Below are 24,066 nucleotides of genomic sequence, written 5' to 3'. Positions count from 1 at the left end.
AGCTCAAATAGCCTGCAGAGGGGATGCAGACCTCCTTTCAGCCCATCAGGCACAGCAGAGTGTCTGAATCTAGGTGGCTTCAGACCCAACCAGAGAGCAGAAATGAGCAGAACAGTCAGCAGACTTTCTAGAGTAGCTGGCTCCTGCCAAGACCAGTCTCTGGAGTGCCACCCAGTAGCTGAGTCCTGTCCTTTCCTTATGTCAGGGTCAGGATGCAGGCCAGTGTCTCTCTGCCTTGTGGGAACTCACACCTTCGGGAGTGACTCTGTATCCTGTTATGTTCCAGACATCAAGGCATGTGATTCACACATGACAGCGTCCTGTGGATTATATGCAGATTGTCTGAACACGAAAGGCAGCTACTGCATGTGCAACCCAGGTTACAAGATTGTTTCTGAGGCAGCGTTGTTCAGGAATGAGAGCAAGAACAAGTGTCAAGGTAAGGAGCACCCCAAGTATTCCATCTTCTCATCGATGAGGTTTAGGGTCACTTTCTCTAGGCATCAAAGGGCCATCCTGGACACCTACCTGGTGTCCCATCCCTTCGCCAACACCAAGGCTCAGAACCCTCCACAGAGTGCCACTTCTGCAATTTTGGATCATCCCACTTGCCACCTGGCACCATATTTTTGTAAAAGAGGGATGCTATTCAAATATGCTCTCAATATCCGTCCTCCTGTTTATCACTGGCTGTCAGGATAAGACGTTCCCTTAATTAAGCCCACATGGGATTGGCCATTCCAAGAGCCACCTCAGAGCACCCTGGCTATGATGGACCCAGGAACCCCATCCAGAAGTGTGGGTGAGGGGAGATTCAAGGGTGGACTCGTCTTCCCCAGTGGGTCTTGTACCTGACCAACAACTACATCTGGAGGAGATGGCTCCTGGCATCCTAACCCGATTCTTTTGCCACTCAGCCTTCATCTATTTCCCAGAGCAAGGCTTCATCCTGATTCTTCCCAGGAGTTTCAATTCATAGGTCTGTGGGTAATTCGAGTGACAAGGACTCAGGAGGATGCTATGTTTGGATGGGCAGGTTGACATGGACCATGCCATGCACACTCAGAAAGCCCAGTGAATGGAAAAGGCTCCCATCTGGATCAGATGGAAAGAGAAGGTATCACTGGGGACATTTCACCATCCCAAAATTCTACTGAGGTGGTCTGCCAAGGCATGATGTTGACCCAGACCATTTAGGGACAGAAAATGGAAGCTAAGCCCCACTCCTCAGGGTCCACAGGTCTATATGGGAGGCCAAGGGCCAAGAAGACACAAATATCTGTATTCCTTGCCCATGAGCACCTGTTCCCCTCTTCAGCCACCCAGCCCACATTCAGGGCTGGCCTTGCTCAGATGTTGATTCTCACTACTTCCTGCCAGTCCAGAGGATGCCTTCCTATGGATCAGAAAAGGCACCCACACTGCCCCAAGGCTAAATGTCTGGAAACAGACCCCACTGTCCACCCCAGTCTGGCCCCCACTGTCCAGGTGTCCCTGGCCTGACTAGCATCATCTTCATTCTCCTAATCCCTTCCTACAAGCCCCTTGAAGGGCCTGGCTCAGGAATGGGTCTTGATCCAGCTCCGTGGAGCTGGAGTCTCAAAGTTAACATGGATGGGAGACCGCTGTTCCACCAGGGTCACCAAGATCCCAAGGAGAGCTCAGGCAGTAAGCAGCCACCCTGGGGGAGTCAGGACAAAGGCTATCCCTGGGAACAAAGAGGGATCTTGCTCAAGAAATGGAGCATATTTTCTGCACTTGGTTCCCAGGAAGCCACACCACAGCCTTTGTCCAAATCCTCAGGCTGGGACACAGGTGGCTGTGATGTCCACACCCTCATGGGAGCTGCCCGCAGGAGCAGCTCAGAGGCTGATAGACTGGGGGGACTCAGGTCACTTCCATCCACAGCTGGACAGCAGAGCATCTAGGCCACCACATTCACCCATAGGAAGTCCACATGAAGAACAAAAGACACTCACCAGCAAGGAGACAACAGGGCCTACTCAAAGCACATTTCTGCTTCTGCCAGAGAACAAAGAACCTGTACATGGGCAAGGGCACAACAATATGAAGACTTTCTCCTTCAAGATTTTTCCCCTCCATTGGGAGAGGTTAGAGTTTCTAAGATATTTCCCTGTCATCAGCTGTCTGTGTATATTGTCCCTGTACTTACAGCAGCAGAGGTTCCAGGAGGGCTATGCCTGTCAGAAGCTGACTCCTCAGGGAGATGGATGGGAAAGGCTCAGCCCCCCACTCCAAGTAAAATGCAGGAGCCTTGGTGATGCTTCAGGAAATCAGTGGGCAGCAGGGATGGAGCCACATACTAAGGAGGCAATGGCCATGGGAACGGGGTTGAAACTGGAGTTGGAATCTTCTCTCATCATCTCTGTGTTTCTTCCCCAGAACTCTTGGTTCTGCTGCTGTTGACATTGGGATCTGAAGATCAGAGAACCAGAGGTGAGTCTATCCAGCCAACCCCATTCGCGACATAAGCTGGGGAGTGTATACTGGGGTCTGAGTCCTCTCACCAGCAATGGGGCATGGGGAAGGAGGCTTATTCTGCAAGTGGGCTCAGAGGCAGTCCTCTGAGGATTAAGAGATAGTTTCTTCCTTCTTAAATGTCCAGGATTTTTGTTCTCCTCTTCAAATGGCAGCCATCCCTTCCTTCCTTCCCCTCCTCTACTTTTGAAACCTTGTCTGGCAGCGAGCCTCCTCCCTTCCTTGGGCCTTCTGAAGTGATCTGTGTCCCCCCAGCCTCAGTCCCAGCAGTCTGTGCCAGGTAGGGTCCTCCTACAAATTCCAAATGTGTCAGTGCCAACACCCTTCTCCCACTCCGGGATTCAGTTCTTCCTCTGGGTCAATCTTCACCAGCCCCGTGGAGAGTTGTGTTAGTACAGAGGCTTTGGGTGTTGGAAGTGCATACAGAATTTGGGAGGGAGATTGTGGGGCATCCAGAGCATCAACTATGCAAGCAGCACAGAAGCATTTTGTCAAGGTTAAGAGAGAGGTTACAGTGCAGGGAAGTATAAGGAAAGTGAACAATCAGGCTTTCATGATCAGCGGGCAGTGTTGAGAGCTTACGCAGTGGAGCTGAACTACCTGGGTTCAAAGCCGAGCTCTACAATGGCCTGGCTCTCTGTTATTTAGGAAACTATTTGTCCTCTCTTTGCCTCATTCTGCTTATCTGTAAATTATGGACAATCGTTGTATCTACCCTACGTGGGTGGTGTTAGATTTTAAATTTTCCTGTGTAAAGAACAAGTAAAGACTAGTACAAAGCAAATTGCCAACAAATGAAAGCTATTATAATTTTTACTGCATTATTATTATTATTATTATTATTATTATTATTATTATTATTATTATTATTATTATCACTATTACTATTTGCATGGCACAAAGAATGGGAGGAAATATTGAAAGCAAAGGAGGAAAGAAACACCCAGGGCTTGGAAACTCAGGCTCTCTTACTAGCTTGCACCCACAGTGAACTTCTGCCCACTCACCATCATGGTTTCTCACCTCGCCCCTCACAGCAGACCCAGGAGGCAAGCAGAACTAGCATTGCTTTTATTTTCCACTTCACTCATTTCAGCCACACCCCAAAACCCCCACCTCTGGCAACCACCTGTCTGTTCTCTGAATCTCTGAGTTCTATTTATTTTTTAGCTTCCACATACGAATAAGATAATACACTATTTCTCTTATGTTTCTGACTTACTTCACTTAGCATAATGCCCTCAAGGTCCATTTATATTATTGCAAAATGGCAGGATTTGCTTCTCTTTCTTGGCTGAGTAATACTTCAGTATATCCATATACCATTTTTTCATCATCTGTTCAGTTATCAATGGACACTTGGGTTGTTTCCATATCTTGGCTACCATAAATAATGCTGCAGTGAACATGGAGTACATGTATCTTTTTGACTAATGTTTTTGTTTTCTTCAAATAAATAACTAGAAATGCAGTTGCTGGATCAAATGATAGTTCTATTTTCCACATTTTAAGGAACCTCCATGCTGTTTTCCATAGTGGCTAAACCAATTTACGTTTCCACCAGCTGTGCACAAGAGTTCCCTTTTCTGCACATCTTCACCAGCACTTGTTAGATCTTGTCTTTTTTGATGGCAGCAATTCTAACAGATGTGAGGTGATATCTCATTGTGGCTTTGATTTGCATTTCTCTGATGATTTGTGGTGTTGAGCATCTTTTCATGTGTCTGCTGGGCATTTGTATGCCTACTTTAGAAAAATGTCTATACAGATCCTCTAAACATTTTTTAATCAAATTATTTGTGTTTTCCACTATTGAGCTGTATCAGTTCTTATATATTCATTGTTGACCATTTATAAGATATGTAATTTCCAACCTCTTCTCCAAAATTGTAGGTTGCCTTTTCATTTTGTTGATTGTTTCTGTTCCTGTGCAGAAGCTTTTTAGTTTGATGTAGTCCCATTTGTTTTTTATTTTTTGCCTTTGCTTTTGGAGCCAAATCTGGGAAATCATTGTGAAGTCCAATGTCAAGGAGCTTACTCTCTATTTTCTTCCAGGACTTTTATAGTATAGGGTAGCATCATTTTTTTAAATGATCATCATTGGACACAAAGAGATTGAGTCACTAACCCAAAGTCACACAATTATAAGGTAGTAGATAGTGGGACCTAGATCCAAGTCTAAAACGAAAGGCTGTTTTGTTCTACAACAATATAAGATCATAAAGGGAAATTACATTACTCTAAAATGTTTAATATGGTAAATTTTATGTTATGTGAATTACCGCAAGTTGAAAGTGGTAGGAAATGAAATTATAAGGGTTTTATACCAAGAAATACTCTTCATCTACTCATAATAGTCTTAGACGCATATTTATGGTTAATAAAGGAAACCACTACCAATATGTTTGAAATAAGGAGAAAAAAATATCCCTACAAACTTCCTGAAGTCTCCATAGTAGACTCATCGGTGATTTTCTTTCTTTCCTTTTTCTACATTTTGATTCCTAAGTACCCATGTGTTATGTAATATAAGGGAAGATTAAACTTTATCAGGGAAAATAAAGACGCTGTGATTAATGCCCAGCCCATCCATGACCTTAGAGGTATTCCTAGAGGTTGCTTTGTGCATTCGCATGTGTGTGTCTCATGGAGATTTGGAAACTGTTGAATGTAGAGAGGAGATCCTGTTGCTAATGGAACTGGATCCCAGGTCCTTCCTGGGAGCACACTTGTCAGGTTGGAGAATTTCCCATCCTCCTGTCTTCCCGTCCTGGCACTCATTTCCAACTACCCCCAATTCAACTCCACCTTATGCTGTCAACCTTTAAGACAGGTCTCTAGCTATTGCCACCATCTGAGTAGAGAGAAGGAAGTCCCAATGCCCAGGTGGGGCCTGAACATGAACCCCTCAGGTGTGCATCCCTCCCTTTCCATTCAGTCCCTGGTACTGACACCCATACCTGGGTGTGTGGCTTTAAAAGGGAAATTCAGAGGTGCAGGGAACTCTGATCTAGGGGAGACCAGTCACCTGCCCTTACTCATCATGATGCCCTGAGTCCTTCAGGAACTAAAGTCATTGGTCCCCTGTTTGGAATGTTCACAGTCAAACATTCTGTCCCTTCATATTGATTCATTCTTGTGACCATCATTCTGATTAAACTGTTGTTTTTAGCAAACAACGTCCAGCCCTCACTTTGCGGTCCCTGAGTTCCTCAATGGGGATCTGGCTCATGGGCATCTTTCCTCTCATATTCATAGAACAAGGAGAAATAAGATGCCAGAAAATATCCCCTGAACCCCCCCATAGTGGGGCCACTTCTGGAAGTTCAAAATACCCCCTCTGCCTACCTAGCATCTTATTTTCATAAAATACAAGAGAAGGATGCCATTCAAGATCTTTTCGGGACTCACAGCAAATTGTGTTCCAGGGCAACAGACATCTTCTTCCCCATTACCACTGACTGTCAGGATGAGACCTTCCCCTACTGGATCCCACGTGGATTCAGAATCCCCAGGGTCACTCTCACACCTCACAGACTATGATGGATCTGGGGACCCTGTCCAGAAATGCAGGAGTGAGGAGATTCTAGGGCAAGCCCACCTTCCCAAGAGAACCCTGTGACTGCCAACAGCACTAACACCCTGATCCACTTCTCAGCTGCTCACCCTATTACCCTGCATGAGGCTCCACCTTGATCTATTCAATAATTTCAGTTCTCAAGCTTAACAGCAGCTCATCTGGAGGATGTTGTATTGGGTCTGAGCAGGATGACATAGGACCCCCAACATCCACACTTGGAGATTTGGGTAAATGGACGAGGCTCACGTCTGGACCAGATAGCAACAGAGACGGTCTCCAGGACCCACTGCACAAGGACCAACCTTTGCCCAAGGAGGTCAGCCCAGGCCCCATGGGGACCCAGACCTCTGGGGGACAGAAGATGAAGACTAAGCACCACTGGTGGGGGACCACAGGTCAGTATCCCTGGTAGGAGTGCAAGAGGCCAGATTATAGAAATGCCTGCCACCCCTCACCCATCAGTCCCTGCTCTCCTCTCCAGCCAGCCTGGCCTCACCCACCATTGGCTTTCCTTACATTTGGATTTTCACCACTTCCTGCCAGTACAGGGGATGCCTTCCTGGGGATCAAAAAAAGACACGCAAGGCTGCCTGGATGGACAGCAGCCCCCACTGTCCTCCTTGACCTGGTGCCATGGTCTGGGTGGTCCTGGTGCCATGGTTTGGGTGGTCCTGGTCTGTCCAGCATCATCCCTGCCCATGCCCTGGAGCTTCATCCCTAGAGAATCTGGCTCAGGTTCATCTTAGTCCATTTTCATCGACTCTGATGTGTCAGACTTAGTAGGAATGGAGAGCACTACCTTGACAGGGTCGTCAGGATTCCAAATAGAATCTAGCCAGTGTGCAGCTACCCTGTAGAGTTAGGACTACGGCCATTACTGGGAGCAAAGATGAATCCTGGCCAGGAAATGCAGAATTTGCCCTGCACTCAGCTTCCAAGATGGCCCACTATGGCCTTCCTCCAAATGCTCAGGATGGGACACAGGTAGTAAGATATCACCAGCCTGCCTGGGAGCTGCCCAGGGAGACTGAGTGCATCCAGGCTGGCAGACAGGTAGGATCTGGGCTGATTCCACGCACATTTGGACAAGAGAGCATCTAGGCCATATTCACCGATAGGAATAAGGTAACTTATTCCTTAATCCTTATCTTCTTATTCACTCCACGTGAATAAGAAAAGACATCCACACACCAGGGAGGAAACTGTGAGGCCTTCAAAAGCTTTTAAGTCAAAGAAGGATCCCTGAATAAAACAAAGACAATCTGAAAAAGTAGAAGACTTGACCTGACCCCAGACCCTGCCCATACACACACACGCACGCACACACACACACACACACACACACACACACACACACACGTGCGCTCATATCTAATGAACTACTATCTTGTTCACTGCAGCGATCTCCTTCCCCACCTGGATGGCACCGCTTGGAATCAAAAGCAAGGTGAGTGGCCCAGCAGAAATCAGGAGGCAAGAAATCCCTCTGTGAAGCCCATTCATTGCCCCCAGGGTCCTCCACACTTGCATGAAGCTCTCTGACCCCCTCATCTCCTTCTCCCCAGACACTCTCCAGCTTCTTTAACAGAGTCAAGGTTCTGAGTGAAAATTTCAAGTCATCCTCTGTTCAGAACACTATTCAGGTAAGGGCAGGACCCAGGGGAGGCAAGGTAGAGGCATCCCATAGAAGCCCAGGGAAGATTTAGTCTGGGAGAAGACAGACTCCCAACACAATGGCGCACTGCTCCAAGGACCCGCCTCTCTCAGGGTGTGGAGGAAGAGCGGACAATCAGGAATTTGTATTCACTGTTAGACAGCCACGTGCACCTACTAACATTTCCTCTTGTTGTTCCTGGATATTAAGTTTATGTCATCCTTGACATTGATGAACAGGGTTGACCTCTGAGTGGCTGGATTCCAGGGGCAAAAACCACTCAGGGAATCCCATCTGTTACCACCTTTATCACCCAAATAGTCCCTTGGCTCTATTCTCTCCGATTGAGTGGGTAACCTCTCATGCAGCCTCTCAAGTGCATGGGCTACTGGGTCTGTGTCCTCATCCTCCCAGGACCTCATACAGGAGGTGGATGACATGCTGGAGACCCCTGGAGACCTGAGAACCCTGCCCCGATCAGAGCAGCATTTTGTGGCCTCTAACCTGCTCTTTGGCTTGGAGGATGTACTAAGAGGGCTGAGTAAGGCCCTGCACAATGGGTCATTGAACTTCAGTTCATCTTCAGGCACAGGTAAGTACCTGGGACTTCCCTGCAGGCTTTTTCTCTTCCCCTTCTGAGTTCTTTCTTCTCCCAACCTCACTGGAGTCAAGTGATCAGGCTTGTGTATCCTGTTACTCTAATAAGTAAAAATAAAAGTTTTTTAAAAATGAATTATGCTACATGAAGTAGTCAGACAAAAACAAATACCATATTATCTCACTTGTATGTGGAATTAAAAGAAAACGAACACCAAACTCTTCGATACAGAGAACAGATTGGTGGTTACCAGAAACCAGGACGAAAGTCCAGGGAATGATGAAAGGGGTTCAAAGGTACAAACTTCCAGTTATAAAATAAATAAGTCATGGAGATGTAATGTACAACATGGCAAATATAGTCAGTAATACTGTAGTGCATATTTTAAGTTACTATGAATGTAATCTTAAAAGTTCTTATTATAAATAAAACCTGTGTGAGGTAGGGTGCTGAATTCCTTCTTTTGCTTGTGGATAGCCAGATGTTCCACCACCATCAATTGAAAAGATTATATCTTCCCTATTGAAGGATCTTGACACCCCTGTTGAAAATCAATTGACCATGGATGTATTGATTTACTTCTGGACTCAATTCTATCTTATTTGTCTCAATGTCTATTCTTATGCCAGTACCATGCTGTTTTAATACTGTAGATTGGTAGTAAGTTTGGAAATCAGAAATTATATCTCCTCCATATTTGTATTTCATTTTCAAAATTGGTTTGGGTATCTGGGCCACTTGTAATTCCCTGTGAATATTAGGATTAGCTTTCCATTTCTGGAAAAAAAAATAATTAAATCATGCCAGAATATTGATTTGGACTACACGGAATCTGTAGATCACTTTGGGAACTATTGCCATTTTAACAATATTAAGTCTTCCAATCCATGAACATGGGATGTCTCATGATTTATTTAGGGTTTTTAATTTCAACAATCTTTTGTAGTTTTCAATGTGTAAGTCTTGAAATTCCTTAGATAAAGTTTTTCCTAATATTTTGTTGAATATTTGCATATCTATGTTCATAATAGATATTGGTCTATAGGTTTTCTATCTTGTGATGTCTTTATCTTGTTTTGTTTTTAGGATAGTGATATCCTCATAGAATTATTTATGTGGTGTTCCTTTCTCTCCTATTCTGTGGAGGCGTTTACCAAGACTTAGTGCTAATTCTTCCATAAATGGCTGGGAGAATTCTCCAGAGAAGCCATCTGTTCTCTGCTTTTCATTTTGGGAAGTTTTTTGATACTGAAATAATCTACTTACCTGTTACCATATTGTTCTGATTTTCTATATTCTTAAGTCACTTTTGGTATTTTGTGTGTCTCTCAGAATTTCCCCATTTCATCTAAGTTGCCTAACATGTTGTATTATTGCTCATAATGCTCTATTATAATCCTTTGTAAATTCAAATGATATGTATGTATACCATTATTATCTGTACCAGATGTTTTTACTTATAACAAATAATATCATTATTTGTATATTATATATTATGAAATATGTAAGGTATTTATATATTTATACATATTACATAATATAAAAATACATTTATTTTCATATATATAAATAATATATTATGTCAAGCTCTGCAGGTACAGTTATTAACCTAACTCCCTTATATAACCCCCACAACTCTTAGAACTGTCCCTGGAGGTGTTGGAGGAAGGAAACAGGAATATCACCTTGATTCAGAATCAGATAAAGATGATGCTGACCTGGGATACAGTGCATGAATCTAATGACTCAGGTAATGGCTCAGGCAGGGAAAAGGTCACTGAGGCCTCATAGTAGGAAAAGACGCCCAAAATGTGACAAATAGAAAATTAAAGTTTAAAGGGAGCTGAGGGGTGTGGTGGGGCCACAGGAAAGAGTTCATCTAAAGAAGGGATCATGTTGGCACCCAAGATGTCAACCTTGTCCTTGTCCTGCAGGCCCTGTTGTGGTGGGCCTTGTCTCCACACCAGGGATGGGAAAGTTGCTGGAAGAAGTCCCCCTGGCCCTGGATGAGACACACAAGGGTTTGCTGCAGGAACTCCCCTCCATCCTGTTGTCAGATGTCATCTCCGCCTTTATCAGCAACAATAATACCCAGAACCTCAGCTCCCCAGTCACCTTTGTCTTCCAACATGTGAGTCCTGGAGGGGTGGAGCTGTGGGTATCGGGGAGGACTGAGTACTGCTCACAGTGTTGGGGTTCGGGGTAGCTCCCCATGGGTGCATCATCTATCCCAGAAAGCCCTTGCACACAAGCCAGCTTGGGTCAGCATTTCTGAGCATCAGATCTACCAGCTCACACCTACTTCCTGTTCCTATAGTCAGTGATCCCTGGGCCAAGGCAGGAAGTGTTCTGTGCCTCCTGGGAGCATGGCCAGAATGGAAATGGTCATTGGGCCACCAAAGGCTGCAGGACGGTGGGCACCAGAGACAACAGCACCACCTGCCAATGCACCCACCTCAGCACCTTTGCCGTCCTCATGGCCCACTACGAAGTGCAGGTGAGAGCCGTCAAAGGGGCTGCCTTTAGTGTCTACTGCCGTGTAACTAATCTTCACACCTGTAACACCTGGGAAAAAACCACAGATTTATTGTCTTGCAGTTCCTGCAGGTCGGCAATATGACATGGCATAGCTGGGATGTCTGCTCGGGGTCTTACAAGGCTGAAATCATTATGTCAGCCAGGACTATATTCTCTTCTGGGGCTTGGGGAATCTCCTCTAAGCTCCCTGATTTCTGGCAGAATTCAGTTCCTTGTGGTGGTAGGTCTGAGGTCTCTTTTTCTTGCTACCAGGCAGCATGGGACAAGGCTCAACTCCTATGGCTGCCTGCATTCTTTTCACGTGGGCCTCTCCTGGGCTGTCTCATGGTGTGTCATTGTTCTTACCTGGAGACCAGCAGGAGAAACTCCCTCACATCAAAACTCTCTCAAACTTTGATACTGTTTTCCAAGAAAATCCCAAATCTTTTAAAAGCTTGCCTGATTAAGTCAGGCCCACCCAGGATAAATTTTCTTAAACTCAGTTAATGCGGGACGTGAATTCCATCTGCAAAATCCCTTCACAGCAGCATTTAAATTGGCATTTGACTTTAAACTTGGAAGTCGTTATGTGTACCCCACAGGATGGGGATATGGTTGTCAATGAGAATTCTGCTTACCACAGGGGCTGCAGCAGGGAAGATTTAGTGATGGTGGAAGTCAGAGGGGACCAGGGAAGCCAATGAGTACAGATGAGTCAGGAGCTATCTTTGTCTCTTACCCTGCTTAGGTGAGGTGCTTACTTTCCCTGGTTCACCAAAACCAAAAAATCTCCGATGGCCTTTAATAATGCGGAATTTACTGAAATAAAAGTAGCACTCACATGAAAGTAAGCATGAAAAGGATCATAGTACAATGGTCAGAACTCTTAGGAGACCTCAGAGCTTGCAGAACATTCCAAGTCCATGCTTCCTCCAGCCATGTCACTAGATATCACAATAGTCATACTTTTATTTACATACTGTTTTACATTTATTGAAAAGTTAAAATATTTGAGTTTTAAATTCCAGCAGAACAGGAGAGGAAACAGGAGCTCCATCATACTCCTAATTGCAGACACCCAGTTCCTTTTGCTTCAACACTCAAAGTTGTTAGTTTCTCCTGCACATTTCTACAGACATTTTATATCTATATAAAAATAATGCATGTACTTCTTCATTGGTCCTCCTTTTTTCACACACCTAAGAGAGTATTCTCTTCCAGTCTACAAAGAAGAGCTCCATTATTTTTTTGGCCACATTTAATTTCATTGTGTGAATGTGCTATAAATTACATACCAAGGCCTCTCATAGTGGGCATTTTTGTTAGATTATTTGCTGTTACAAATCATGTTGAGACTGTTTACATTTACCTCATTATTCTCATGTTTGAATATGCAGTTAGGATGGAGATTGGTTCAAATTCATAATTGCGTTTTTGTAGATATTTCCGTGTTTCAACATCGTGTGGTCACACCTGTGAACACTGCCACAGGTATTATGTAAAGGTGTGTGATTCCCCACACCCTCACCACAAGGTTACTGTTAAATTTTTGGATGTTTACCCATCTGAGAGGTAAATATAGTATCTAGAAAAATTTTATGTCTTTTTTTGTCTTTAGCAGAATGGAACATCTTTATTTAGGAGTCATGAGTATTTCCATCCCTGGGAACAATTTGTTCACATCCTTGGTGTATATGTCTATTGGCTTGTTGATATACTTCTTATGGATTTCGAGGAGCTCTTTATATATTTTATTCATGAAATCAAAGATTCTCAAAATTTACAATGCATCAAAGTCATCTGGAGGGCTTGTTATTTATTTTTAACATTTCATTCCTAAACAAAATCAAACTGACAGACATGTTGCAAAAATGAAAAAAAGTGCTAATGATACCCAATTGCTCTTTCTTCAGGTGCACCTACTTTGAACATTTTTACCTCCATTTACTTTATTGTTTGCATTTCGCTCTCTCCCTCCTACCCTCTGTCCCTGCTGGTTACATTGAAATAGAATTGGTGGGTATTTTTTTCTCCATATATTTAAGATTATTTGCAAAAAGAGGCAGGGAAATATGAATTTAAAGCTACCACCATTGTCAAAGTATAGTAGTTTTCTTCCTTTAACCAAGGGTCCAGTTCTCAATCTGAAAAGATAGTGACCAACCAGGAACAGGTATGCAGGGATGAGGTGAGTGGAGTCCGTGCTGGGGAGTTGATACCTGGATATTGAGTCTCCAGATACAGACTCTGTCTGCAGCATCACATGATGGGGGTGGAGGATGGTGCTCAAGTGGAGATTCATGCCTATGTGAACCTCTCATGGTAACACATAAGCTTAGTCATTCCCAAAAGTTTAAAGGAAAATAAGCCCCGATGAATTCTAGGGCTTGATCTTGACTAAGGACTCTCCTTAGCCTCCAATTCTTCCAATCTGAATTAATCATTCAGATCCCATAAAATTCTAACACTCACAACCTGGAGAAAGTTATCCATAAACATCACAAATTTACCTTATTCCTTCATTTCTGAATTTTCTACACCAAAAAGTAAGAATTAAAATGGTGGAAGGGTCATTACTCCAGAGCAGGAAAGTGTGACTGTGGTCTCCTCTTTGCTGGGTCCCAGGAGGAGGATCCTGCGCTGGCTGTGATCACCTACGTGGGGCTGGGCCTCTCTCTGCTGTGCCTCCTCCTGGTGGCCCTCACCTTCCTGCTGTGCAAAGCCATCCAGAACACCAGCACCTCGCTCCACCTGCAGCTCTCGATCTGCCTCTTCCTGGCCCACCTGCTCTTCCTCACAGCCATTGACCGAACTCAGATCAAGGTACTTATACTGTCTCAAAAGACCCCCTGCTCTGCCCTTCCCTAGAGGATGCTGAGTTCATGAAGCCATGCTGCCTTGGACAACTTAATAAAATGCCTTGAGTTCCAGGTAAGGGTAGATGGGTAAGCAGCCAATTTCTCATTTAACTAACAGAACTCCACTGACAACTCCTTCATATACACCAGCGTTTTCCCCAGTGGCAAAGTATAGGAGAGGTCCCGGGGCTGTGCCCCACCCTGACAGCCCCGCCTGGTGACACCTCCCTCCTTCCCCAGGTGCTGTGCGCCATCGTAGCCGGTGCCTTACACTACCTCTACCTGGCCGCCTTCACCTGGATGCTGCTGGAGGGCCTGCACCTCTTCCTCACTGCACGCAACCTGACGGTGGTCAACTACTCCAGTGTGAACAGGTTCATGAAGTGGCTGATGTTCCCTGTGGGCTACGGAGTCCCGGCTGTGATTGTGGCCATTTCTGCAGCATCCAGGCCAAATCTTTACGGAACACCCACCCGGTAAAAGCAAATTTTCACTGTCCTTATCTTCTCCAGCATGACCATGGTATTACAGAACCCATGTAACCCTTTAACTTCACCAGAATATGATAGGCAGAGAAAAACTCAGTAACCACTGCCAAGACACATTTCTGGTTCATGACTGTATTCATTGATGCAACTGCTTTTCAGTCTTTAAGATTTGTTTTAAATGTTAATTATGTATTATATTAACAAGTATATGTTTATGTAATGTTAATTAGACATTTTATTAATAATCATACACTAATCTCTCTTAATGATACATTAATAATTACAAATTAATATATAGGGAGGGAGGGTGTAGCTCAGTGGTAGAGTGCATGCCTAGCATGCACAAGGTTCTAGATTCAATCCCCAGTACCTCCATTAAATAAATAAACCTAATTACCTCCACGTCCCACCCCAAATTTTTTTAATTAATATATGATTAAAATAATGAGGTGATTGTTTTTGATCCTTTACAGTTAATTACTTTAAATATTATATATAAATGACTGTAATACTTACTATTAATAGTATCTCATGTATGAGTAAATTTATATTAATACCATATTCATTCTATTAATATCATATTCATTGCTTTAATTAACTTCCAATTATGCAAGATAAATAAGACCAGGAGATCTAGTACAGAGCATAGTGCCTATAACTAATAATGTTGTATTGTATACTTAAAATTTGCTGAGATGGTAGATCTTATGTGAAGTATTCTTATCAAAAAAAGCAATAATAATAATAACAATAATAAAGGAGAAGAAAGAAAACTTTGGGGATGAGGGATATGTTTATTTATCTTTATCCTCAAAGGCCAATATATTCTTGGATCTCCTTCCATTTCTCTCAGATGCTGGCTCCAGACAGACAAAGGATTTATATGGAGCTTTCTTGGCCCCGTCTGCACCATCTTCTCTGTGAGTAACAGATAGCATCAGAGCATTCTTCCCGGCAAGCTAAGTGTCAACCAAAGAGCAGGGGTATAAGGAGGGTTATGGGCAGGGTGATCAGTTATTCTAGTTTGCTCAGGAATAAGGGGGCTCCCAGGATGCAAGAATTTCTGTTTTAAAACCAGGATTGGGGTGGGGGGTCCTGAGATATAGGCCTTTCAATGTTAAAACATGGAAATTCCAGTGCAAACTGGGACAAGTAGGTCACCCTGGTTACAGAACAAGAATGTCCCTGAGTTACTGGGTGTTTGGTCAGATTTTCTATGACTGTTGTGAAATACAAAACCTTCCTACCTAGTTGGTGGATGAGGTGTTGTGTGAGCCAAGAGGAGGGTTTAGCTGATGTGGATGTATTCAATATGCCTTCTGGTGTTTCTGCAGATTAATCTAGCTATCTTCCTGGTAACCTTCTGGATTGTGAAAAACAAGCTCTCCTCACTCAACAGTGATGTGTCCACTCTCCAGAACACTAGGTGAGATGGATCAGAGATACAGGTTGCCCCAGACACAAAGTGTGGTCCCGGAGCAAGGCCATACAGTTCCAGGCTCCTGTTATCCTTTCACAGAGATTCTGAGGGGACTTGAGGAGAGATATGCAGCCACCCACCTTGGGAGGCAGCTCAGATGCTGTGATTTGCTACTGACACCCACGTCAAAAACATTCCATTTGTCCACAACCCAAGAACGAAACTACCTCAGCTACAGAAAGAAATGACTTTGTTCTGATTTTTGTTTTTGAAGGATTACTTCTGTGGCCCTATGAGAGAGGTCCTGAGAACATTAACATCTTTGTAAACCACTGAGGAAATTACATAACTGACCCAGAGCTCAGCATGCACTTTCATGCCCACAATTTTGCCTATGCACCTTCCTCTATTCTTACCCACTCTTCCTCCTGGTGAAATCAAGTTTTTTACCCATATACCACATCTTCTAAGAGGCAAGGGATGTCTTTTGCCTTCTTCAACTTTTCAGAGAATGAATTGTTTCTATTCTGGGCAAGGCATGCTCTGGGTCAGTTCATGGAAGGGAAAAAGATAGGGGGGACAGGGGCAGAGGAACCTCACACTTCACAAATATAATAATTAACCATTTGGTTTTTGTCTTTCCCCAAGACTGTAAGGTCTGGGAAGACAGAAATCTTCCTCTGTTATTTTTAATGGGCAGGCCAGGCACACAATCAGGTGCACAGAATATCTCAGTAATGTCAGTTGGTTGAAATTGGGGATATTCATACAACATCATAATAGTACTAAAACCTACATTATGAAGCGTCACTACCAAGTGGAGTCCAATTCCAAATTCCATCCTGGAACTAAACAGCATTTCTTTTAGAAAACCAATGACCATAAAGATCAGAGTGGCCACAACTCAGTCAGAGGCATCCACAGAGTAGAGAAGAAATGGCCTTGATTGCATTGCTTGGGGTACATCACAAGCCTCATTTCTCCTCCTGCCCAGGATGCTGACATTTAAAGCAACAGCTCAGCTCTTCATCTTGGGCTGCACATGGTGTCTGGGAATCCTGCAGGTGGGACCAGCTGCCCACGTCATGGCCTACCTCTTCACCATCCTCAACAGCCTACAGGGGGTCTCCATCTTCCTGGTGTACTGCCTCCTCAGCCAGCAGGTACCACGGTCTGACTCGCACTCAGGACTCTTCCCATCCTCACTCCTCTCACTGATCTGACCCAGAGCATTTGCCTCTACAGGTCCGAGAGCAATACAGGAAGTTGTTCAAAGGGATCAAGAAAACCAAAGATGAGTCTGAGGTGTACACACTCTCCAGCAAGACCATGTCTGATCCCTCTAAACACAGTGTGGTAAGATCATGCATCGCTCCCAGAGCATTTTGCTAACTGATCCATTGAACAGCACATGCCTGTCACACTGGACAACTGGGTGTAAAGCAGGTGATACCCTACGATGGCTCACACTGTTTTACACCTAGACTCGCCCAAAGCATTTCTCTGTCATGAAAGGTGGTCTTCCTCTACTTCTGCTCATTGTCTTTCTATGCTCACCTTGAGTCTTGTACAGATCCACTTATTCCTCACCTGGGCAGAGTGCTCATTTTGTGTAACATGGTGCATGTGCTTTTTCATTTTACTTGGTGGGAAAATACAAAACACTTAACAGAGGCAGAGAATGGTCCTATGGTAAGCTCAATAAGCAGAAACTAATGATCTCAAGCAGTGAGGCACAAGCTTCTCAGAGTCACAGGACCAGCCTTTAATCCATGTCATTCCATGCTATCCCTCTATATAAAGAAGAGGAAATACATGGTTTACATCATCATAAAAGGAAAGTGAAATAAGGATTGAGTTAGTTTAGAGAATTTCCTTAAAAGGATGCAGTCATTCTGGGTATTTGCAACACACACAATCAATGCAGAACCAAGCAGGAGAATCACAGGGTGCATAGGAGAGATCCTGGCAATGTGAATCATACCGAGCATTTGTATTTTCCAGCTTACAAAAACTTTTCTCATATTTTTTGTTCATGTGTTCTTCATATCAGCACTTGGAGGTAAATATTATTATGTTCCTATTTGATAGCTGAAAGAAAAGTGAGATCTATGGGGTCTACATGAATTGTGCAAGGACTTCAGCAGATCCTTTCCTCCCATCATTCATGAGCCCAACACCCTGCCTGGCAAGCCTTCTGCATTTTCCTCATCCACTTGCTTTTCCACCCTGTACACCTGCCTCTTCCAAAAATATCCATTCCTTGAATATCCCTTCCTTCTAACTCTTTCCTCGCCCCAGGAGATGTTCCTACCAACTTCTTCACAGAGAAAATCAACTCAGCAGGATGAAACAAGGTTAACTTTCTGTTCGCAAAAATGCCAGTCATTTGGCATCTGGTTCATTCTCTCCTCCCTCCATCTTATTATCACAGAGAGACAAAATGTGCTTCCTACCCTTTAAGACTAATCCCTGCACCTATATTTGATTCCCGATACTCTTGATTTCCCAATTACTTAACCTTTTACATATCTTCTTTGGGGAAATATCAATTCAAATCCTTTCCCTATTTGTATTGATTCATTTTATTTTTATTGATAAGTTATACAAATTCTATATTCTGAATACATATTCTTGCCAGATATATGATTTGTAATTCATTTCTCCCATTCCAGGAGTTGACATTTTACTTTCTTGGTAGTGTTCTTTGATGTACAAGCATTTGTAATTTTGGAGAAGTCCTGTTCTCTATTTTTTGTTTCAATTCTTGTGGACCCCTTGAAGTCCCTAAACTCTAAGATGTGCTTGTCAATTTCTGAGGAAAAAAATTACCTGAGATACTGATAAGGATTGTATTGAATCTGTTGGTCACTTTGGGGAATACCACCATATTAACTATATGGTCCGCCAATCCATGAACATGGGCTGTTATTCCATTTCCTTAGGTTTTGTTGGATGTCTTTTGACAGTCTTTCATACTTAGTGTAAAAGTCTTGCACTTTTTAACACAGTATCATTTTTTACACATTCCTTCTCAGGATAATTAAATTAACAGCTAAACCAGATGAACTTGCAGCCCAGATGATGAAGAAAATTCTGAAATATCATCATTGGTGAAAAAGTCTTTTTTTTTTTAAGTTTTTAAAAATACTTCTACACATTTATCACAAGTAGATCATCATAGGACCATTGTGGAAGGAAGTGTGCAGGAATGTTTGACATCCAGTTGCTGGAGAATTTTGGTTTTCTGATCGATGTGGTAATGCTCACCTCACTATCAGCATTGCCAAGGAGCTGTGACCCAGGTCCCCAGTTGCCTGGGGTTATATCATCCGCTTCATCTTCTTTTTTGACAAAGAAATTCCTCAAGGTGAAGATATATAACAAGAAGATTGAGTCACAGAGGACCATCTTAAAATACCATAAAAAGAAAGGACGGTCAAATACCTGCATGTAAGGTAAACAACTAATATGGTTTCTCAAGATTTTCCTGGTTTATGTCCTCGGAAACACCTGAATTACTAGCAAACTAGGACAATTGGTCTCCATACATATGTACTTCAACTTCTTCACTCTCTATTTCTAATGATTACTAACTCGTTCATTAGAAAAATATATTCTATTACTTACCATGTGTTGCAGTCAGATTAAGACAGATCCAGGCACAGAGCTTACATGTAAAAACAAAACAAAACAAAACAAAAAAAAACCTTTCTCAGTTACAGTAAAACCAGAACCCTGTAAATAAAGTCTCTACATCCTTACGTTCTATGAGCTGAGCTGGGTAAAACAGTGTGTATTGCTACTGCATGTTGTTTAGGTTTTATTTATGTATATAGCATATTATCTCATCCTCAGCATATGATCTAAGCAAGATCTAAATCCAGTGGATTACAGAAATGTCCTATGGACTCCCACTGACCACATTTGTATCACTCTGAACAAAATGGAAAATAACTGTAAATAATCATAACATATTACATTTAAAATATCCATAAGTCCACAGTGATACTTAAAATATTGGCCAATAAACATAGAAGAAATGATAGAATTAAACAGTCATAATTTTTCAATATCCAGTAAATGCCCACTAAAAGCACTGGAGAACAGGCTAGTCCCACAGTGCCAAAGAGTCTTCTAAGACGGTACTGATTAATTCCAGGGCCAAAGTGTGCATTTACAATGTGCAGATCAGACAGTCGCCAAGGAACTAAAGAGCAACCTTAACATCATCAATAGTGGTCAGCCTGCCATCATGTATCTCCTGCTAAGACGTGAAGTTACAACATCCCATTTGTGCTAAATAAAGAATTTTTGGCAAATTGGCCTAACCTAAATCTCACCCATCTTTTACAACAAAGGCTGGCAAACTATAACCTGCAGGCCAAATTCAGGAAGCTGCCTGCTCCTGTAAACAAACTCTTATTATTGCTTCATAGCCACACCCACTCAGTAAGTCCTTGCCCATGGCTGCTTTCAGGCTACAGTGTCAAGCTGAGCGCTTGTGGAAGAGACTGCAAGGCCACAAAGACAGAAATGGTTACCACTTAGCCCTGTCTGGAAAACGCTTACTGCCACTTGTTCTTTCACACCTGACCTTCAGGATACTTGAAAAACAAGGGAAAGAAGCACAAGTGAAATGACATCATGAGCAAACAATCAGGCAAATCCAGAACATGGGGCAGATGACAAGCCAGTTGTCCTGGACTCTTCTAAAGTCAGTATCACTGTAAAAAGTGACTAAGGCTACTCTAGATCAAGGTGACAAAAGTGACAGAACAAATTCAGTGCCAATTTTAGTAGGACTCTGGTTCAGATACACACCTGTGAAAATATTTGGGAGACAATTGGATAATTTGAACATGTCACAGATATTTAAACTTAGTATGAAATTGTTGATTTTCTTGGCCATGGCAATAGTATTGTAGTTACGTAGAGCATATTCCTTAAATTCTTCAATGCTTGATGATGACGTATTGAAGAATGAAGTGCTACATTGTGACCGCTGAAAATTAAGTATTAGCAGGAAAACATACGTGTGTGTGTGTGTGTGTGTGTGTGTGTATACATTGAGAAAGTTTTTTAATGTGGCACTATGATAATAATTGTTGACTCTAGATACAGGCTGTATGTTTTTATTGTTTATTTGTTCCAGATTCTCTCCACGTATCCATGTTTAAAAATTATAAATAAAAGCTATTGTAAAATGAAATAAATATATTATTTGTTAACGCATTAATTATATATATATATATACACACACACACACACACACACATATACACTCATGAACTTTTGGATGTACAGAAAATGCCTTTTTTCTACACAAAACCAACTTTGAAAATAGATACCTTATAAATATATGAATTTGTATGGCTATATGGTGATGGATTTAAATCTAAAATTTTTAAATGAAACAAAATTATTAAAATCTTAGAAGAAAATAAAGGGGATTTCCACTTCCTCCAGGGAAATAGAAAGTGGAAACAAGTATCACCCACAACCTAAGAGTAAGAATATCAACACAAACTACAAAATCATTCATTTTCTTGGACCCATAGGGAGCTGTGGTAACAAACAACAAAGTAGACTCAAGTCTAAGAAAAGACAGGACCATCCGTGGAGAGACCATCAGGAACACTGGCTCATAAGTGGCAAAGCCCAGAAAACAATGATCTGGCGGCTACAAAAATGATTAAGAGGAATTCATCAAATTTTTTTTAATTAATTGCTAAGGGCCAAGTGTGGGAAATCACAAGAATATAGAATCTCTGAGGGAGTGGGAAGAATGTGAAGAGAACCTCTCAGAGATGCAACCCCAATGGGCAGATCTACAACTGAAAATAGAACAATAAGAAAAAAAAAAACCCTGGCATGATCACCCCAACAACAACCACAAGATAATAAGGTAACACTAGAATAAATTGGAGCTCAGGGTGCAGGGAATCTTAATTACACAGGCTCAAGTTTCTTCAAAAACAGCCAAGTAAAACAATGCAAAGTGCACAGTAGTGAGCTGATTCTTATGATAATAAGACACTGTGTACTCTACAGCTACAAAGTCAAGAACCTAAATTTGGACACAGTAGTTAAAGGTTTGGTAATCTCTTTTATAATATCTGAGAGATTTTTACAAGAATATATTATTACACATGTGATTAAAAGGTTACAAGTTCTGCTTTGAGTTCATAAGGAAGAATACACACCTAATTCTTAATAGATAAGATTTCTGCTGAAGGCACTGGATTGGGACAGGGCTCAAGGAGACATCTAGCAGAATCTCTCATTGTGGTGAGTTATTTAAAATTACAACAGAAGTACTGAGTGTTTGTGTATTTCACAATAAATTGTGTAAAGAATAAGAGATATCTTCTGCAATGTTTGGATAAATAATTCCGGTGTTCTCAGGAACTACTCATTTTTGTTTTGACATGGAGATCAAAGTGAAATAAAGGAAAAATTACAATGCTGACATTTATAAGGAGGAGCAGTAGTCTGGGAACACAGGCATCTCTGGGGCACAGCTGCCCCAGGCCTTATACGTGTGATTGCAGGGAGCCACAGCTCTCACCCAGTGTGGGGGCTATGATGCTGTGGGTGGAGATGGAACCATAAGATAGGAGTCTCCAGAAGCTCACTCTCTCCCTGGCCCTTAAGGATAATTCTCTCCTAAGCCATTCAGCTTCTCCTGCCTCCCAACACTGAAGCCCTGTATTCTGGAGTTGATCATGGGCCTTATCTTTTGCACATCAGAAAAATAGCTCAAGGCTTTCACAGGCAGGTCTGGGGTCTTTACCCTCCTCCATTCTCAATATCAAGTCCATGTATCTATCAAATCATTAATCTGCATCCATTTCAAATTGGAAATTCTCCTTTAAAACTAAAATATTTACCAATAAGGAGCAGTCAAACAAACCAGAGTTTGACTACTATAGGAAAATACATAGTTCTAGGGGAAAAACCCAAAAGAATATGTACTTAAAAAGGAGTGTTTTCATGTGTATAGCGCTAGTCACAGAAGCCTACATGTGGTTTGATACCAGTTTTTTTAATACATAAAATATATATATAACACATAAATGCAAAGATAAACATTTAAAAAAGTTAATGGGTACATAAAAAGTGTAAATCATCAGTACTCTTGTAAATGAGAAAGAAAATCCACGCCCACGTGTGCCTGTGTATTGGAGGAGTCAGCTGTGGGGTAGGGAAACTGTTTCCTATTTTGCTGCAAACATTCATTGCTTAAGTGTTTTCACAAAGAATATTCATATTTTTGTGATTTGAAAAATAAAAATAAAATTCTAAGATGTTACAAAGCAAAAAGAAAGAAACTCACATACGTGGGTAGCTATCCACTTCTCCCTTGAAAGTGTTCATATCTAGAGGGGAATTCCTCTCTGAATTGTGGGGGCAATTTACATTTTTTGGTTTGTTTGTATTTTCTATACCAGTTACTCTGCTTACTATCTCTCTCCCTGGAAACCATTAATTCTCCATAAGGCATACAAGATCCTTTGGAGCGGGGTACAGAGAAAGCATAAACCAAACTCAGTCACCCCTGAATATGAAAATGCTATCTTCACTTCATGGCTTGAAAATGTCTAGCTACTTCCTGAAGCAGACAGTATTCAGGACTTTTCTCAACATACAAACCCCCTGAACACAGTTCCTCCCCAAAACACCACAAAACAATGTCCCACACAGTAATCCCAGACTCACCTCCCACCACACCCTTATAGTGTTTCAGAGATGGGAAATTCAGTTTGTACTAACTTCATTTGAAGCACTGCTCAGCCTTTGCTGTTTACTCACCTAAGACAAATCATTTGGAAATGTACAGAAATATTGCATCACTATATTGTGTAACAGGAACCAACATAGTCTTGTAGGTCAAATATACTTGAAAAAAAAACTATAGGAAGATTAGGTTTGTTGTTACCAGAGGCAAAGGGTGGGATGAGGGAGAATTGAGTGAAAGAGGTCAAAAGGTACAAACTTCCAGTTATAAGATAAGTAAGTTCTTGGGTGGTAATGTACAACATGATAAATATCTTTAATACTGCTGTATGCTATGTAGGAAATTTGTTAAGAGAGCAAATCGTAAGAGTTCTCATTACATGGAAAAAATTTAATTTTGTATCTATATGAGGAGATAGGTGTTTTTACAAAACTTACTGTGATAACAATTTCATTATGTATGTAAGTCAAATATTATGCTGTACACCTTAAATTTATATGGTGCTGTCTTTCAATTTTCTCTCAATAAAATTAAAAGAAAAAATTTTAATGAAGTATAGTTTATTTATAATATTATATTAGTTTCAGGTGTACAACAGTAATTCAATGTTTTTATAGATTATCATTTAAAGTTATTACAAAATATTGGATATATTCACTGTGCTATACATTAAATCCTTGTATCTTATTTATTTCATGACTAGTAGTTTGT

The 24,066-nt window shown here is 41.9% G+C and overlaps 1 protein-coding gene across 1 annotated transcript; it reads left to right on the top strand.

Annotated features, from left to right (window-relative positions):
* Positions 1-366: 366 nt before the first annotated feature.
* On the top strand, positions 367-22,234 carry LOC105105168 (adhesion G protein-coupled receptor E2-like). Its single transcript, XM_064479569.1, has 15 exons — positions 367-439; positions 2,404-2,457; positions 7,480-7,526; positions 7,645-7,722; positions 8,148-8,325; positions 9,974-10,081; positions 10,266-10,462; positions 10,649-10,828; positions 13,474-13,671; positions 13,947-14,182; positions 15,048-15,114; positions 15,529-15,620; positions 16,609-16,777; positions 16,860-16,970; positions 22,169-22,234. The coding sequence occupies exons 1-15, from the start codon at positions 367-369 to the stop codon at positions 22,232-22,234; spliced, it is 1,854 nt and encodes a 617-aa protein (XP_064335639.1).
* The last annotated feature ends 1,832 nt before the right edge of the window (positions 22,235-24,066 follow it).

This window comes from Camelus dromedarius, chromosome 27 (assembly GCF_036321535.1).
Source record: "Camelus dromedarius isolate mCamDro1 chromosome 27, mCamDro1.pat, whole genome shotgun sequence".
Classification (NCBI taxonomy): domain Eukaryota; kingdom Metazoa; phylum Chordata; class Mammalia; order Artiodactyla; family Camelidae; genus Camelus; species Camelus dromedarius.
This window is presented reverse-complemented; position numbering and strand designations above follow the sequence as displayed.